Source organism: Melospiza georgiana, chromosome 1 (genome assembly GCF_028018845.1).
Source record: "Melospiza georgiana isolate bMelGeo1 chromosome 1, bMelGeo1.pri, whole genome shotgun sequence".
In the NCBI taxonomy this organism is placed as follows: Eukaryota; Metazoa; Chordata; class Aves; order Passeriformes; family Passerellidae; genus Melospiza; species Melospiza georgiana.
Window position 1 is genome coordinate 46,989,074 of NC_080430.1, and position 19,008 is coordinate 47,008,081.

The 19,008-nt window shown below is 39.2% G+C and overlaps 1 protein-coding gene across 1 annotated transcript in view; it reads left to right on the forward strand.

Moving 5' to 3' along the window:
- The window catches only part of BMPER (BMP binding endothelial regulator), a 145,364-nt gene that overhangs the window by 69,228 nt on the left and 57,128 nt on the right, over window positions 1-19,008 (forward strand). Inside the window, exons 7-11 of the mRNA XM_058024342.1 lie at window positions 2,796-2,895; window positions 6,197-6,306; window positions 6,970-7,110; window positions 9,350-9,454; window positions 14,596-14,641. Of these exons, the coding sequence (XP_057880325.1) occupies window positions 2,796-2,895; window positions 6,197-6,306; window positions 6,970-7,110; window positions 9,350-9,454; window positions 14,596-14,641 (502 nt within the window). The remainder of the gene's footprint in view (window positions 1-2,795; window positions 2,896-6,196; window positions 6,307-6,969; window positions 7,111-9,349; window positions 9,455-14,595; window positions 14,642-19,008) is intronic.

Here is a 19,008-nt window from a genome sequence, read left to right on the forward strand (position 1 = left end):
TTCAATTGAGAACTGGAAGAAGAAAGGTGTTCACTGTGCAATTCCCATCCTAGCTTAGGTCATCCAAAGCCAATATTCTTCCTCTCCAGAGTTATTTTTCCCATTGATTTTGGGTTTTTTGTTGAACTTTTGTTGCACTCATTTTTTCCTACCCAGCTCTATTCCATGCAATTTAAAGCACTGGCTGCACCAGCTGCTTTGAAAGCAGGTATTCTGAATGCTTTGTGAGTCTTGAATTACAATGACTGAGGCTTTTAAGAAAATAGAACTGTTGTGTGTTTTAACATTTATTGAGTGCCCAATGAATTATTTCCCTAAGTTTGGTAGCACAGGTAGAATTATTCCCACTTTAAAGGGTATGGGTTGGTTTGTTTCAGACTGTTTTTGAACTTGCACTAGCATGGGAGAGCCTATGTGGGACAGCAGCAAGTTAGAAAATAGTTTGGTGTTAAGAGGCAGCATTCCAGCTGGAAGCAGGAGTAGCAATGAGTTGAAGAGACAGGTGGAACTAGTCTTCGTTTTGGGCAGAGGGGCCAGTACAATAAGTAAGGCAGGAGCTATAAACAAAAGGCTGAAGTGAGAAAATATTTTACATTATCCATGGCATTTTCTATTTTTAAAAATACTTCTGCAAGAGGCTAAAAAGGCTTTCAATAGTGTGCTAAGCCTGAACTTGAATTCAATCTATCAGAGAAGCACAACTCCATGACAGTTGTGCAGAGCCACAGCTTATGTGAGTATTGAATGCAGCAGCAAGATTGCGAGAAAAGACCTGTGCTCACCATGTGTTGGAGTATTGCTTTATCTTCACAGAGTCCTCGAATAGCTTGAGTTGAAAGGGAACTTAAAGATTATCTAGGTACAATTCCCCTGCAGGACACCTTTCACAAGACCATGTTGCTCAGTGCCCCATCCAATCTGGCCTTGAACTCTCAGGAATGGAGTACCCACTACTTCTTCTGGCAACCTGCTCAGGTGTCTTGCCATTTTCTCTGTAAAAAATTTCTTCCTAATACCCAATCTAAGCCTACTCTCAGTTTAAAGCCATTTCTTCTTTTCGTGTTGCTAAATACTCTTCTAAACACTCCCACTCCATCTTTTTTGCAGGCTCCCTTCTGGTGAAGGCGGCAATTAGGTCACCTTAAATCCCTCTCTTCTCTGGGCTGAACAGTCCCAGTTCCCTCAGCCTTTCCTCATTACCTTCCATGGATATATCCCTGATCCTGTCACCAGTCTGGCTGAGACATCCATGCCCTGCTTTCCCTTTTGCTGAATTGTCACCGAAATTTGAACTTTGGCTTCTTGCAGCCTTTTTCCCCGGGGTGAATCACAGCATTACTTCAGAGAGCCCTTCTTAGATTTTTTCTTTCATTCTGCACCTGTGTCTCTTCTCACAGAGCTATTCCCTAAGCATAATAAGAAACATCACTAAAGAATTAATTTAGTTTTGTCAAGTTTCTGGTCTGACCCTTAATTTAGAGCAGTCGTTTCAGTCTACAATAAGCTCTGTGTTTCTGCGTGCTGCAGTGAAAGAATTACGAGCAGTCCTCAGCCATGTGCACTCAGGATGCTTTGGTAGCCCCATGGGACAGGTAGACTTCAATGCATGAAAACTTATTATAGAATGGGGGTACAGTCAGTATGTTATTTTCTGTGCAACAGTGGGTCTGCCTACATGTAAAAGCTTTTACATGATTCACGGAGGCCATTAGGAGTGGAGTGGTATGCCATCATTTCAGGCACAGAGCTCTTCAAAATGAATGGTTTTTTCCATCTCTCCCCAGGGAGCCCCAAGAGCCATTCAGCATGTAGGTTGGAGGAGACTGTTCATAAGCCTTCAATCACAGCATCAGGAATGCAAAGCTTATTTCTGGGATGAGCCTGCAGCTCTGAGTGATAAATAGGGCAAGACAGCTAGATGAAAAAACCTGACTTTCCTTGCTGAGAAAAAGGTGGACTGATTTTTAAAGTTGGGCAACCTGGACCTCTCAAAAGCCTATGGAGCACATGTTGGTAGAGGGTCTAGAGCTAAACACAGTGTTCTGAAGGCACGATGAAGTAATCAGGCAACAGAGCAGAATGAGAAATAACATCTTTTTTAACTGACTCCATCTTTGATATATTTTCTGTGCTTTTGTCTTTGCCTCTGATATATCTAGTCCAGTTTGCTTTCTTTTTCTTTTCTTTTTTTCCCCCACCCATTCTTTCCCAAAATTTCATGTACCTACTTGGTTTTCTGACCTCTGAACAAAGCAGACCTTCTGGCTTTGCATAGTTGGCCTTGGAGGCTAACAAGAATGTGCTTTCTTAAGTGATTTTGGCTTCTGAGGTCACAGACATAGTGGAAGAACACCTGCTCTCATCTTGCTTCAGCACTTAATCCCTGTCCCAGACAAGCCTAGAAGGGCACAACACAGGAGATGAAGGGTAATATTAAAAATTGCTCAATAACTTTTTGGAACATCCGGAAGTGTTCCTGGATAATGATTTTATTTTGCCTGGTTTTATCATATCCACACCAAGAAATAAGATAGAAAGACACTGTTTCTTCAATTACTGCATTTGTTGTTTGAGAGATTGAAAAAAATATAGATAATCCAAGGTCTCTGCAAGCAATATAGAAAGTCTTGAAGGACAGTTTACATGCCCTGTATGCCTGATGCAGGCAGAAATTTCTGTTGGCAAATACGTCTTTGGTAAGGCTTTTCAAGACTGTTGCCTGCTTGTGTGTGTGTGTGCATATTTACTTGATATTTTGCTTTAATTTTTTCCTAATGAAGCCTATTTTCCTTCAGGGTGGCAGGACACAGTGTATCCAGGAAGTCTGCCCCATTCTTTCATGTCCCCAGCACCTCAGTCACATTCCTGCTGGACAGTGTTGCCCCAAATGCTTAGGTGAGTGGTTTTTCCCCCTAGGAATTTTGTAATTAATACAATATGTTTGTACATAACATCTTTCAGACCAGTATTTCGCAATGCTGGTAAATTCCAGAAGTTGAAAGAGACTCTATTGCTCAGAGTTTACAATCCACAGATTTTGAACAGGTACTCAGGGTCAGTGTTAGAGTTGTGTTGGGTGGTACTAAGCAAGCAGCTGCAGAAGAAGACCAGTTGCCTTACTTAGAAGAACAAATACAGGGATGATTTCCAGCTTCATTATATATTTTACAAAGGAGGTTGAAGTGTGAGGAAATGCCACTCCACTTCTTTGGAGTTTGCCACAAGAAAAAGGCCTCATCATCTCATATAATCACTTAAGTGAGCATTTGCATTCTTAGTTTTGAGGAAATGCAAGTCAGAGGAAACTTCTGAACTTCTGCATTTTTAGAAACTATTGCCAGAGAGGCCACAGATCCAAGAGTCTATCTCAGGATTGCCTTCTCAAGATGGAATCACACTGTCATCTAGGAATATTTTCAATTATGCCTTTCCAACACATTTTAAAGCTGTGAGTCATAAGCCTCTAAGAAGGGCTGGTTCTTCCAGGTCATGACAAGCAAGGCAGTGACAAAATAAGGCACTGTCTTGTTTTGTTCTTACTTTGTCCACAGATCCCACAGGTTAATATTCCATCTATCTCATAAACAAGGAGCACTTACATTCTAGCAATTAAATTGACTTTAGTTTAATTTATGGGGTTATAACTAGGTTTGGAAAAAATTCAGAGCCAATTATTCCCAGTTCTTCAATGGAAACTTTTTGTAGTTTTGACTATATTTTTATCTGAAATATCTTAGCAGATCTAGATTAGGGATATAGAGATATCTGGCCTTGGAGCCAGTAGAGCTATATAGAGTTCTGGGTTCTGATAATACTTAACATTTTTGACTGCTTGAAACTAACCTGAATTTATTTATTTGCTAATTGAGAAATGCTACTGATAAATGAATGTCTGCCTGGAACATTCAACCACAGTACCAGAGAGTAATGCAGTAGAGGAATGAAATGAAGAGAAGTCCAAATGCTGAGCTTCTGTTTTGGCTGAGGACATTTTTTCTTTCCTTCTGAAAGCTCTCCTTGTCCTCTCCTCCTCATGCTTTTCCTGACTGAACTTTCCCCTCCTTGAACTAGGCATTCAAACTGCAGCTTTTAACTGCAGTTTGACTAATTTTTGACTCCTTCAAGGGGATCTTTCTACAATTTCTTTTTTCCCTCCAAATTTAAACAAATTAAGTAATAATAATGAATATAATTTTATGTGGTTTTTACTCTAAAGCATTTAATATACCTGGGAGTAGATTATGTCTATTTACAGGAAAGTGTTAAAAGTTTTGGTGGGGAGGTAAAGCCAAGGGATGAGTAACACACTGCATGGCAGTTGGGAAAGAGAATAGTTTCCAGGGATGCTGAGGCATGGTTTTTAAAGTATCATGTGAAAGACCTCCCTGCAATTGAATTCCTGATATTCAGCATACATAGCTTAGAAGAATGCTGTGGACTCTACTGGGACTTGAATTATTAGTTTAACTAGTGGTTATGAGCCAGCAAAGACAACCATTAAGCCAATATCTTCAACACCACATCTTTTAAAGTGATGCCTCCTTTGACAGTGGTTTTTAACCAACTATTTGAACTGGGTTGGCCACCCAGAATTGTGCTGAGTGGTTTGCAAGGCATGGCAATAGGGTGTGGGAGAGAACTGGACTTTTGTTCACTTGCTGACACAAGCTCTGCAATTGAAGTCCTGGCCCCACAGAGAGCAGCAGAAGTGTCGTTACAGGCAGGACTGTGGCATGGCTTTGCAGTACATGGATGTAGAGCAGTTCCTTTTAGGGCTGCTGAGCATCCTCAACTGATTCCTTATGTCAGTTCTGCAAGAGAAATTAAACCTCTTGAGAAAGACACACGTCCAGTGAAAGGAAGTCTGGCTATGCAAGCACAGATTAATTCCAAGTAGCTAATTTGCATGAAAGTGATGTTTAAATTGTGTCTAACTGAATAAAGGCAATTATTTAATGTCTTTTGTTTAACATTCAATTTGTAAAAACTTAAGGCAAATCCAATGGACTTTGCTGTGTGCTTATCCTTTTGTTCACTTATATCTGAGAGGAAAAGAGAACTTTTTTAAGAGGCTCTAATCTAATCTAAATCTTAAATATTTTTTAAGATTTATCAAGAATTATTGAAAAAGGAAGGAATTACAGTGTGCCAAGCCCTATGGTTTGAAAGCTAAAATATTGGCCTAGTACTTCTAGTATGTACTTAGAGTAGGCATTCCCTACTTTGGATTTGATGCCTATTAAACATTAGACCTCAGAAATTATAAGGTAGGAGATTGACAACCACTCATAAAAGAGCTTATTAGTTGGCTGCCTCCAAAAGTAAGCAGGGCAATTCAAAATTAGAGAGATAAGTGTAGTGTTTTTGTGAAGAGCTCATGTGTATGTACTATAATGCTCTATTTTAAAAAATAACTTAATGGGAAAGAAGCTGAGGAATAACAGAAGCTTACAGGAATGCAAACTGTTGTAACTTGGATGTGAAAGTGCTGCACGATTGCACGACTTCAGGAATGATTTGATTTTGGTGTTGCCTTCCCTGTTTAGTGCCCCAAGCCCTTGCGTCCCTCCCATGGAACCCAAATAGTTTGCAGATTATGGAAACTGAATATCTTGTGTTGCCTTCATTCTGTTTATAAATGATACAAATTCCTGTATTTCTTGCAGCCTTATGTGAACACATGGTACAAAAAACTATCTTAATTAGATGGCACAACAACTATGATTTTTTTTTTTGATCAGTGTCACTGAGTTGATCTAGCTTGGTTGCTGTGAACCCCTGAGATAGATATGCTAAAAGAAGTTAAGACTGCTCTATTTGAAAAGTTATTGCTTTAAATCAAAGACTGTTTAAACTAGTTTAAGTGTACCTACCTTAAGAGTTTGCAGTGCTTACTTTTTATTCCTTTAGTTGCACTGTGCACTTTATGATGAGAAGGAGAAGAAAGATTTTTCCTACATAAACATGCTATAAATAATTTATATTCCATCCCACAGAATTTGTGGGAGATGAATGTGTACTAAAAGAATAGTGAACTGTTAAAAGTACATATTTTTTCACACTGAAGTGGAAACACATAGCAAATGACACACTACACATAAATTTGGTCTGGTGACAATAAGCCCTACTATTTTTGTTGACAATGTGGCATATTTTCAACCACATTTTGTTTCTGTTACTGTTTATTTATATTCAGGACAGAGGAAAGTGTTTGACCTCCCATTTGGAAGCTGCCTCTTTCACAGCAACGTGTATGATAATGGCTCCTCATTTATGTATGACAACTGCACAGTGTGTACATGCAAGGTAAGTCCGTAGTGCTTGGATACTGTGTGCTGATGTTTGTCTGGCTTAGCAGTAATTTGTAGGGCTGTGGAATTGTAAGCCTGATGCTGTTCTTTGGCATCTTGTGTGGTCTCAAAGAATCTGATCTGAAGAGTGCTTGCAGTTGTGCTAGGAAAGTTTAAAATGTTACTGGCTCCCTCAACTGGGACATGCCGCCTCACCCTGTGTGATGCAAAATAAAGTTGCTCAGATTATGTTGTCCTCTTTTGAAGACTGCATTGGAATGGAAGAGGAGTTTCTAAATGATGAATTACCATGTTTCTGATCAAGGTCAGTGTTTTTTATTTAGTTCCCTAACATGACTGCAACAACTTACACATTTTTACCAAGGCAAAAAAATGAAAGTGCCGTCAAATCAGTGAGATTTTGCAGGCCAACAGAATTAGAAGCTGGGCTTTAGCTTCACAGACCATGAAAGATTCCCTTTAAAGAATATTTATGATATAAATAAATAAATAAATATATAATATCTATAAATAATATTTATTTTCTCTGAGCTGGCCTATTCCAAGCAACTGGCCTTGGATGGATGCAATGAGTAAGCAAGCAGAAATATATAAGGACACACAGGAGAACAAACATCTTGGTGACAATTTTATGATTTCCTTTCACCCTTGTACCTAGGATTCAACAGTGATATGTAAGAAGAGGTGCTTACTTCCTGGTGAATGCAATAAAAACAAAGACCACTGCTGCAAAGAGTGTGTCTCATACATCTCTCCTGAGGAGGTGAAGGTGTGCAAGTTTGGTAATAAGATCTTCCAGGTAAGGTTTCAGAGTGGCTCAGGGGTAGGTGCCATTTTAACAGCCACAATAGCATGAGTTTGCTGTAAATTGTGGTTCGTTTTTAGCAGAATCCTCACCATCCTCATTGATGATAGAACAACTCAGAGGCAAAGCTTTGCAAAATTTGCCATCTGTTTATTTTTTTCTGAGTTTGCATAAATTCTGCTGATATTCAGCATTTGAAAATTAGTTCCTCCTTGAATGCTACATGTGGTCTCCCCCTCTGTATGTAGATGTTCAAACTGCTATTTCATGACAATTGATGCATTTTTAGTAAGAGATACTAGTGCTCTGCTTTCCCAAACCAACACTGATACTCATGGAGAAGATATTCTCAGTGGTATGTAGGCTTTATCGGCTGAGCCAAAGATTCTTTTCCATAACTGAGCCAACAGGAGCTTTGTGAAGTTCATTTTGGCTGAAAGTTACTTGATTTACTACATTGCACGTCTCTGCTAAGGACAGCACCCCTGACATCTAATACTGGGGTAGCCATGTAATAACTGTTACCTACTGCACTCTCACCCAATGTATTCAAATCACAAGGGATTCCCTGCAGAACACTTCTGCTGTTCTTGAGACCCCGTTTGTTTTTCCAAGTGGTGCAGCTTTTTTTCACACTGTGTCAGAAAAAGATTCTGTCACCTCATGGGCCATCTGTGAATTAAGAGACCCTTGAATCAGATCAAATGTTAAGTCCTGTGTGAATACTTGGTTTGCTCAGCCAGAATTGCTTCCCATTTATTCCATCTTTTGTGTACATAGCAGAAGTGTTTATTCTGGAAATTACATGTGAACCTACTGTACTCTGAGACTATGCTCCATCTGATTGGCACTTTCACACTGGCGCCATTGTGCTTCACGAACAAATGCCTACTACTTAGGCACCCAACTAAAATATTCTGCTTCTTGTGAAGATTTTATTATATTACTAATATTATATGGAGTGTGAAAAAATAACGAGACAGTACGTCCATTTCTGTTCTTGTGTGCAAAAAAGTAAATTTAGTGTTGCTCTGTTGAAGTCAATGGTCTAACACAGGTAGAATGGGTACACCAAATGTGTTTTTGCACTCCTGTGCAAAACCAGCTGTAAGACAAAAATTCAGGGCAGCTGCATGCAGTCAGCTGTGATGTATTCTGGTACCTTGGCAGATGCCTGGTGAGTGGTCAGTAGAGACTGAAGAACATCAAAACCACCAGGCAATAGAAACATGCCCTAGAAACAAAAAATAGGAGAGAGACAGCCTTTGATGAAGCAAGCTGAGCTGAATAAGTTGGCCTCCTTGGCATTTCAGATATAGTCTGTTTCTGGTCAGAACATCATGTTGAGGTGGGCACATAATTATTCACAGCTGTCTTGTTGAACTGCCTGTTCCTGTCAGGTCTATCCTCACCCTTCCTTCCCAGCAGCCCTGTAAACAGAAAACATGCACAGTTTGGCTCTAAGCAGACTAGCATTGGACTGTAAGTGGGTGAGACAGAATGTTTTAGGAACCACACTTGGCAGAGGCAAGACCATGTAAAAAGGAGCCAGGGCAGTTCCACAAGCAATTCATCCCAAGTGGGGACAAGACCACAAGGCATATTATGCTCTGCACTTCATATTTTCAGAGCAATACATAGGCTGTCTTACCTGCTCTGCTTTTGAGAGATTATCTTTACTAAATATTTTCAGATGTTTAGCAGATCAAATATCTGTGAAAGTGCTGTAGTAATCTAAATTAGAATTATTTGACCATTCCTGCCCTATGTTGAAATGATGCTACTATATATGGGAATAAATTTACTGTCTACTGACATCTTATCAAATATTTTCATGTGCAACAACTTAAAGACGTCACTCAACCCAATGAATCAGGTTTTTCTAATTATGTGAACTTAAATGAAAATTTGTGGTAGGTGTGATCACAACTCAGACTCTTATTGGAGAGAAAACAATGCAAATAATGAGGGCACTGTTGAAAAATGCAAATGTGATTTGGTTAGCTTTGGAAAAATGAATTTCTTACCAAAAAGGCCAAAGGGAAGAAAACCTGGCTGAATTTGATCTCTGTCTTGAATCCAACTGGCCATGGACAGACACCTCAAAATAATTTAGACTAAACAATGACACAATGCCAACAGGGAAATTCATCCTTTCTTGTGCAATGATACATTGCTGAAATAGCTTCTTGTTGCCACCCCAGATGATACTATATCATGTTCCCTCTTGCAGGATGGGGAGATGTGGTCCTCTGTGAACTGCACCATCTGTGCTTGTGTGAAAGGCAAGACAGAGTGTCGCAAGAAACAGTGCATTCCAGTCAGCAGCTGTCCTCATGTGAGTTTTTTAAAAGAACTGTGCTTTCTTGTCTTTTTTGCTCAACATTATCTTTTCCAGTGTTTCTTGGAAGTGTGTGCATGACAGTGGGGAGTGCTGTTTAGAAAGAAGGGATCATCTGGAATGTTAATTTAGGTTGGCATTCCCCAAATATGCTAATGTTATCCTGAATATGGTCTTTCTGCCTCTGTCCTTACTCTGAAGACTCTGTGCTCCTCCTCTCCTTCTCCTTTAACCTTCTCTGTCCCAAGTATCTGTTATTTTTGACTTTTATTTAATAATTTTATAGAGTGGTGAGGTGACTGTGTTAATATTTCAGTAGTGTGTATATTGTTAAGGCAAGCCACAGGATGTTGTAGTATTTGCATTTCTCAGTGCATCTGAGGCTTAATACTTGGTTGAAAATGTAAATTAGACAAATTGAAGAAAATTAGTTCAACCAAACCACACTGCTTTCACTAAGGTTGTGGCCTGGGTATTTTTTTTTTTTTTTTTTGAAAGTCTGAAGTGAACCCAAAGAATACTGTAATTGTAACTTAAGGGCATCAAAAATTAGCTTTACTTGAAACCCTGGGCTAAAATCAGCCTTTGTTTCTTGGATTTCTGACACCAGCAAATGATTTTGGTCTTATGGCTCAAGCTTTCACAAGATGGAGCTCTACATAGCACCTCATGTAGGGGAGGATCTTTGGGCAAAACTGTAGATGAGAGAGCCAAGTTGTTAGCATTACACCTTCTCAGTGTTTCCTTCTCAATCCTGGAAGCCAGTGGGGAAAATGTGAATCACAGACACCTAAATATAAAATTTTTAAATTAAAAACTCTTAGTTTGTACAATTTTATATGTGTAAACCTTTGACAGACGTGGTGGTATAATAAAGAGCCTGCACTTTAGCACCTCCCATTCTGATGTGACAGTGGGCTTCAAGATCCTCAGAAGAGGGAATGTCCTTTTCCTGTCACTCTGGCACTCGCTCCATAGGGCAGTTCTCCTCTTAATGGGCCTCACACAAGATGCTGCATACACATCAGGAAGTGTGAACAAATGGAGCTGTTCTTCTGGGAATGTTATATGGCACATGGCAGTCAAGTTTGCTGCCTTCATGCCATTCACAGTATAAGCAGGAAGTGAGAGCTTGGAGTCTTCAGGTCTCACACACACTGCATTGCATTTATATTTTACTTGTGCTGATGCATTTTAAATGTTTAAGATGCTTCTGAAATCAGGTAGCTAATATGACTTAACAGAGATCTTCAGTTAAGTGCATTGCTTCAGCTGTATCCATATGTAAATTTGAGCATTGAGATGATCAGTTGAAGTGGCTTCTAAACTGAAAATAGTGGTTGGTAAAAATTCACCACTGACAGCACTGCAGCATGGAAGCGAGACTGACAAACTCATTCAATGCTGCAATAGAACCTGCTCCAAGGCTAATGTGAAGCCCTAAACTGCCCCAAACTCTGAGGTGAGTCTGCAAACAAGGTCTGGTTCCTTAGGGCTGGAAAGAGCAGCTTTGTTACCCTGCAGCACCATTCCCCCCAGTATATTACCAGTCAGCCACATCCCTGCCTTAAAATGCAAGCTGCAAACAAACCAACCCTCCTCCACAGGTACACATTGCATTTCTTCTTTTCCAAGTTAAACTGGAAGAAGTAGGAGAAAGAATGTAAACTGTAGAGTAAGATTTATTTTCCTATTCCGAGTGGGTACTTAGTAGTTTTAAAGCAAATAATGTATGCTAATTGATTTAAATCTTTTACTTTTCATCTCTGCTCCACTATGTCTGATGAGACTTTCTATCATAAATCTATAAATATCACTTAAACACACCACATTGTTCAATATAAGGATATATTTGTGGTTCTGATACTTATAGTCTGAATATCATGCACAGAGTTGTGCTGCTGTCTCAGCAAAATGTAGATGTGTCCACTCCTTTTCTCTCTTCGCAATGTTTTTGACAGTAAGCAGTCTCTACTGACTGTTGAAGACTGCTGTGGACTAAAATGTGGTTTAGTGTCCCTTAGGTATCAGGCAACATGAAATTATCTCATTAAACGTGTATTATTATACAGACAACTGAGTGTGAAAGGATTGAAGATTCAAAAAGAATTTAGAATATTATTCCTTGACTTAAATGCTTTACCATGCATGATATTGTGGGTGGGTTTTTTTGGTTGTAGAATTTTATTTTATTTTATTTATAATAATAAACTTTGACCAATTATTTCTTGAATGTGTGGGTTTCAAAGTGGTAATTCTGCAGAAATTTCTGATACTGCACAGCCATTTGTATTATTCAATCTATTGGTTGCAGGCTGACATATTTTTAAGACTGTTTCTGCCATTTCTTTAGTTTTCTTGATAGTGCTGGACAAAAATTTCTGATTCTTTTGTTATTTTCTTTTTGAAGCATTTAATCCCATATCAGCCATTGCAGGAAATGTCTTAGATTCTTTTCATCTGCTGTGGAGGCAATATATTTTTCAAATTTAGTCCCTCCTCTCAGATTTATAGTAAGATTGGTCCTCCTTGGCATTCTGTTGAGCCTTGTGGCTTGTGGTTTCTTTTTGTTGCTTTCTGACCACTGACTCCACACAGATATTTCCTCTCTCAAGTTACCTGGAGTGCCAGCCTGCAAGGTGTGATGCATACTGCCCCTGTTCAGCAAAGCTATTAAGCATGTGTCCATTTCTGCTGAAGTTAGTAGGCCCTCCATGTGTGCTGAAACTTAAACACATGCTTAAATACTTTATAGAGAGGGAACAATCTCAACATTTGGCAAGACTGAGTTTCAGAGATCCTTTAGACTTCTCCTTACTGAATTCACTATTTACTTGCCCTAGCTCAGCTCTTGTCTGTTCCTTGTCTTGTGCCATCTCCTTTCTATTACCCATCCTTATAATTTGTCACCTTGCCTGCTCTCCTTATGTCTTTGCATTCCTCACTAAATCTTAAGTCTGTGGTAATGATCAGTGGTCATGAACATGTCTCTTTTTGTACTGCTAGAGGAGAGCTTGCTGAATGTTACAGCCTTTTCTGAGCTCCAAGGCTGTGCAAAAGTTAATAGAATTAAATTCACGGCAGGTGAAGACATTTGCAGGGTTTGAGTCTGAGGGTAAATTTTGAACCCGTGAACTTCAAGTGAGCTGAAAATTTATTCAGAACACGTTCTTCCATCTCTAGAACAGACTGCATATAATGTTATACACATCTGTTATTGCTGCAAACAAAAAGTTGCTGTTTTTACTCTAGTGCCAAATGAGGCACAAAAAAACAACAGCTGTTGCTATTGCACAACCAAACAACCCCTTTCCCCCAGCAATTAGTCTTGCCTTAAAAAAAATAGAAAATGAAAACCTCAGACACAAAATTGAAAACCCCATAAAAAGGAAGAAAAATCCCTGAAAATAAATAGACTCAAATGTGGTCTGCTTATAAATATTCATAGGGAAAAATGGGATCACATCACTTAGCCCACTCCTAAGGGAACCCTCAATGCTAACGAACTCTTGCAGCACATGTTAGCAATAATGGGTTTCCTTATTCTACAAGACAAAAACAGGATCTTGGGCCAACATGGTGGCTCAAGTAACCAGCCTCAGCAGGCTGCCTTGGAGATTTCAATTTCACTTGAATTCTTGCCACTTCCAGCTCGGCTGATGATTTCAGCTCTTTTATTGAAACAGAGAGGTAAGGCTGTGTAGTGCAGTGTGTGGCATTCAGCTGCATGTCTCCATTCCTACAAATATGTGCTGCTATTTCCATGTGGTATTTCTGTGTGGTTTTAAGGGTTCCACCTTTAAGGGGTTCTGTTCTAGCAGCTGCTTGGTAGGCCTCCCTGCTGCAGCCTGGTCCTCAGCTATTCTCTTTGCCCAGGGACCTGGGAGTCACACAAACATTTAAGCACTGCTCAGTGCAACTCTGATCCTGCCTTTTTCTGAAGTCCAGGTGTGTCTCAGGTCTGTTCACATGAAGTTACATATTCATAGACAAGCTTGCCCTGTGGATGATGTGCCCAAGTGCATTCATGACCAAGGATTCATTCATGCCATGTGTATATCAAGCAAAGGCAGGATTGAACATGCTCCACTCCAGTTTGCTAGAAGATACTTTGAGTTCATGCTTCCCCGTGCACTTTGTCAAAGCTTGGCAGCACTGTAGGCAGAAAACAAGGCAGACAGCAATAGGGCTGCCTGTGCCCACTTCCCCACTCTGCATAGACCTGTCACCAATTTTTTGTCTGTTTTCACAAGTTTTCTATACAGCTCAGTGCACAGCACAACACAGCTCCATTTGCTTGCTCTTGCTGCCCTCACCTTGCTCACCTATTTGGTGGGAATAGGAGCAGTGGTCACACAGAGGGGAGTTCCTCTGTGTTCAGCTGCTGTTGGGGCAAAGGGTCAGGGCAAAGGGGAACAGTGCAGCTCCATATACCTCTTCAGTCCCTCTGTGGGAATATGGGTGAGCTCCAATATCACTGTACATTCTGTTATAACTAACACCAGCTTTTGCTTGGAAAAACCCATTGTTCAGTCGGAATTTTTTCAGGCTTCTCTGATAGCTTGCTGATTGACTATAGGTAATTTAAGTAAAATCAGATAAAACATCTTTTAAACTGATGAAGACTGACAAGGAACATGAATGTACATACACAAAGGCATGCCTCCTGCCTAGTCAGCCTTGTATAAGGTACAACAAGAAATAGAATTGACCAAGTTCCTTCCTTCCTTCCTTCCTTCCTTCCTTCCTTCCTTCCTGCCTGCCTGCCTGCCTGCCTGCCACAAAGCAGGGAATACATAGGAAAGGTATATATTTTGGGAAGGTGAGAGAAAAGGTAGTGATCTTGTTAACCCAGTAACTGCTTTAGCTATCTGTGCAAGTCCAAAATTCTCTCACACTCTCTAAAGAGAAAAATGGTAACAGAGAACCCTTTTAGTATTTCATTTCTTATAAGACTGCCAGGAAGCTTGTTGAATAGCTCTGTCTGTTTTTAGCACCTGATATTTGAAGTTGTAACCAGGGCACTGAGTTCAAACACAACTTGAATTATTTTCAAAGGCTTATCCAGTCTTACAAGATGACACAGTCATTGCTCCAAGAACTCTCTCATTAAAACAGCCTGTCTTTCTCCCAATTAGGGTAAAATCCTGAACAGAAAAGGATGCTGTCCGATTTGCACTGAAAGTAAGTCCTTTCTTTGCATTCTTTAAATTCTTTTCTATTCTTTATGAGAAACTAAATATATAGAAGTATGCTTGCTTTTCTGCCTTCTTATTAGAGGCAGCTAAAGGGCAAATGATTATTTTTAGCAATGGATTTTGCCTTCTATAAATCTGTAATTTTAAAATAAAATGTCTGGGTATTTTGTTTTCATTTTCTTTTTCAAAATGATGCTTTTTTTTCAAATCTGAGGTGCTGCATTTTGAAAGATATAGTTGGTCTGTGACATTTGTAGGCAATAAAACAAGAAAATGAATAGACTTATAAGTTTAAGGACTTGGGTATATTTTACACCTGTAACTAACAGTCCAGCTATGTGCATATATAATCACACCTTTGCACATGATTTGTGAGAGTTAAAAAAAGGTGTGCAGAAATCTGAGACACGGTCTGGGAGAGCAGTGGAAAGTAGAATAGAAAACTATTCTTCTTTGTTTATGATGCTTAGTTAAACTCTTATATTCTTATCCCTTTACTCCTCTCTTCAGGAATGATCATTAAATTGCAATGTCACCCTCCCAGTCAGCAAAGGATTCACACAAATACTTATCTTTAAGTTTGTTCTATTTAACTCAACAGGGAGAGCTGAAGTTAACAAGATACCATTACGTATTTCCTTCAGTACATACTTAAGTATTTTACCAAGTAGGGACAGACTGCTAAAATGAGGTTTTATGACCTATGAGAAGGCTTTTGAAAGGAGAAAGTGTTCCTCTTCTTTTGTCTAAGATCAAATGTTTTTGCTGTTCAACTCAGTTCTGGGTTCTCTTGAATTGCACAAATCCCATATCCTAAATATCTGTTTTTTCACTCTGTGGCTCAATTTTGAAACGTGTATCTTGGGATAAAATACATCTAGCTTGCAAGTCTTTATTATCAAAATAAGAGCAAATACAAGGGACAACACACTCAGAAACACTTGAAATAATACTGAGCAGAGGAAGAAGTGAAAGAGGATTTAACTGACTAGCAGTTGATTTCATGTTAGCTCAGTTGCACAGCAGAAGAAATTTGCATAGACCTTTGCTTAGATATGAGATACCATAGTGCCATGAATGTATCAATCTCTACCTTGCCTCTTTTTTTTTTTTTTTTTTTCAGTTTCATTTAATTTAACGTTTCTTGTGTGTTCTTGCTGTGTTCTTCTGTAACTTGAGAGGGGAGGAAAAGAGTGAGGCCAGCCATTCCATCAAAGGACTGGAGACCCTCTGGTGTAAGAGGTTCAAAAGAAGACAGTACAGTGACTCCTTCAGAAATGCTGTCAGAGAGTGATGACTTGTGATAATTGTTTCATGGGAGAAGGAGGCAAAAAATTGCAGTTCTTCAAAGTTAAAGTAACTTATCTAGGACCCAGGTTACCTAAAATCTCAAAACTTGTTGGTGATATAAGAAGGAAATTCTCATGACTACAAACATGTAAAATTAAGGGCCGATTGCTTGTCCTCAGGCCATGCAGATCTGTAAAGAGCCTGGGTTCATCTTCCCAGTGACCTCTTTCTATGTCCTGGCAGCCTGCTATTAGGTCTCCCCGCAGGATAAACAACCTTGTTCCCTTATGGTAAGGGATCAAGGGTGTTAAGGGTCCCATCTGCATTGCACTGCCTGTGCTGGAGCCTAAGAGGCTCATCCTGTCTCACTGTCCCATGCTCCACCATTGCACATGAAACAGAGGGGTCTTTTCTTTACAGTTATCTCACTATGGACCCATTCAGTACTTGGAGAAGAGCCGATTCCAAACTTTCATGATTAACAGGGCATTCTCTTACAGAGAATGTGAGCAAGGAGCTTAAATACCTAGTGTCATACAGCAGTGGTGGCTACCACTAGCTGTTTTAACATTGATATTTTAACATTCGCCATTTGCAAAGAATTAATTCCACCTTTGCAGCAGAAGTGCTGTAAGTCTCATCACGACTATCATCTGACAGTAGTTGGAAACTTTGCTATTCGGCCAGTTTCTGATAAGATGTACACACAGCCCCGTCCCTCACCCACTTTCTCATGTTGATCCTGATCCTGTCTCCAAATACTAACACACCAAACATTTCTGGTGCTCCAGCCGATATTAATTTTCCAATGTAAAAACAACATAGGGAGGTACAAGAACATACTGTACATGGGGGAGCTTTGAGTAGAGTTTAAATGCAGCCAATTTCTATGAAGTGGGTCAAAACCAGTCATGTTGTGAAAGGATACACTTTAAACTGAAAAAAAAAAAATAATCAAAGGATTATTTTCAAAGCAGTTTGTTGCAAAGAGAAAAAGTACCTCGTCTCCTAAAGGGCTGGAGAGTCTCTTTTGTCTACTGTTGCTGAAGTTAGCTATAGTTAGTTTTGGCATGTTGCTTTTTAAGCTCCATGGCTGGCGTACAGTTATCACTAATTAAACACAGTGGTCATACCAGTGGAAAATTCAACAGTTTAGTTTATGCTGCTGTAAAAAATGTAATGAAATGTACTCTTTTGGGCTTGATTTAGAAAAATCACCACTGACGTCAATTCCATAAATTAGTAATCCTATGTTAGACCAAGGTCATTTTCATATTAGAAATAAGAAAAAACTAAACCTGGGCTCAAATAACATTTACAGACTGCTCTCAACTTCAGACATAGATAGGAACTTGCAGTGGAAGTAAAATCTTTGTTCTTGACAAAGAAGAATTCATAGGCCTTGCTGAAATTACAGTACACAGGATGAAAGCTTGTTACTAAAATCATGTAGATATACTTTAATCATTATTAATAGTCCTAGCACAGTCTTATGCCAGTCATTGTGAGATTTTGTGGATGAAGTTTTTTCAAAGTGAACTGCAGTCATCTAGGTTTACATGTGCAGTACACATGATTAATATTGCAGTAAAGGCTGCTTTTGGGACAGAAAATTTCGTTCATCACAAATCATTCCACAGCTTGTTTAATTGACAGAATGATCAACAGAGCTAAACCAAATTCAAGGGCATTTGGACCCACCTTAGGATTAAGAGGTTGGTACTTCCACTTAGTCCAACATCCTTTTTATGTGTTTTTATAGAATTACTGAAAAAAGTGCTGACTTTCAAAGAACAGAAAAGAAAAAGAAACAAAGTGAGGTTATGCATTGTGGGCACCTGTAAGAGCAGGAAGTGGGTCTAAAGTACCACATAGGTCCCTGTTTTTTCTGTTATTTCCTTTCCATGAAGAAATACAGCAACAAAAAGACTGCAATTATTTATTCATACTGGAATACTCTTCGTGATTTACCTCCCATTTCAGCTATGATGGTCTACTGTATAAATATGTATTTGGACAAATTGGAATAGCTATTTTATTTATGAAATAGACCATAAAGACTCCTGTGGAGTTTTTGACACCACACCTTGTAATGTATATTATATCAAGCTGCACTATGCAGCTGTTATGAGGAAAGTCCTCTATGGCTTTGCATTTTTTACAGAAAACCTAATGAAATTCTATTATGCGTGTTCTGTAGCTAGTTTTTAGAGGTTAATAATGTGCTCTGTTTGATTTAGGGCTTAATTCAGCATACAGGCTAATTACATTCAAAGTTTCATTTTATTTTTAAAAAGCTGAGATATTTTTGAATTATAGATCTGCAACCAGAACACCCTTCACTGGTAAACTTGTGTTTTTTCCTCCCTCTCCTTACTTAGAACATGTCCAGACCGATTTTAGTTGTAATTTAAAGTATATTTTTCTTGGCCACTCTTAACTACCTACAAGCCCAGCAGAGTGTGACCAGACATCTGGACATCTTGGACTTCAATTGACTGCTCTGATCTCCTGAAAAAACAAAACAAGCTATTCCATGAGCACCAGAGCTAACAGAGCCTGGTTTCCTATGGATTTGTGTCCCATTTCCTTTATATCCCAACAAATAATAAACCCAGCTAGAGACAATATATCCTGTGGCTGGTCTGGAGCTACAAGTGTGCTAATTGCCCAGCCAATATGCTCGTGCTCTCGGCTGGTCAGGATGTGTGTGCTGACTGTCTGTCTGGCCTCCACCACGCAGTATATATATTTTGCCTTTCTAAAAAGGCTAAATACTGTCTGGAGGAATGGAGGCACTGGGTGGAAGGCAGAAAGGTTCTTTTTGGCAACCACTTAGTTTAATAAGTGGTTCTTACCTGTACTCAGCATACTACTTACTAGAAATGAGTGGTCTTTCAGACTTTTATCCCTCCACATTGGCCAAATAGGTTGTGTTTTTTTTTTTTCTTTATGAGACTATGTTGAAACTTAGGAAATGCTAATGTGTTCTTTTCCATGCTGTTGCTTTTTCAGCTTCCTTTTTTGTACAGTTACATGTGTTTTCAAAAACACTGCCTTTTT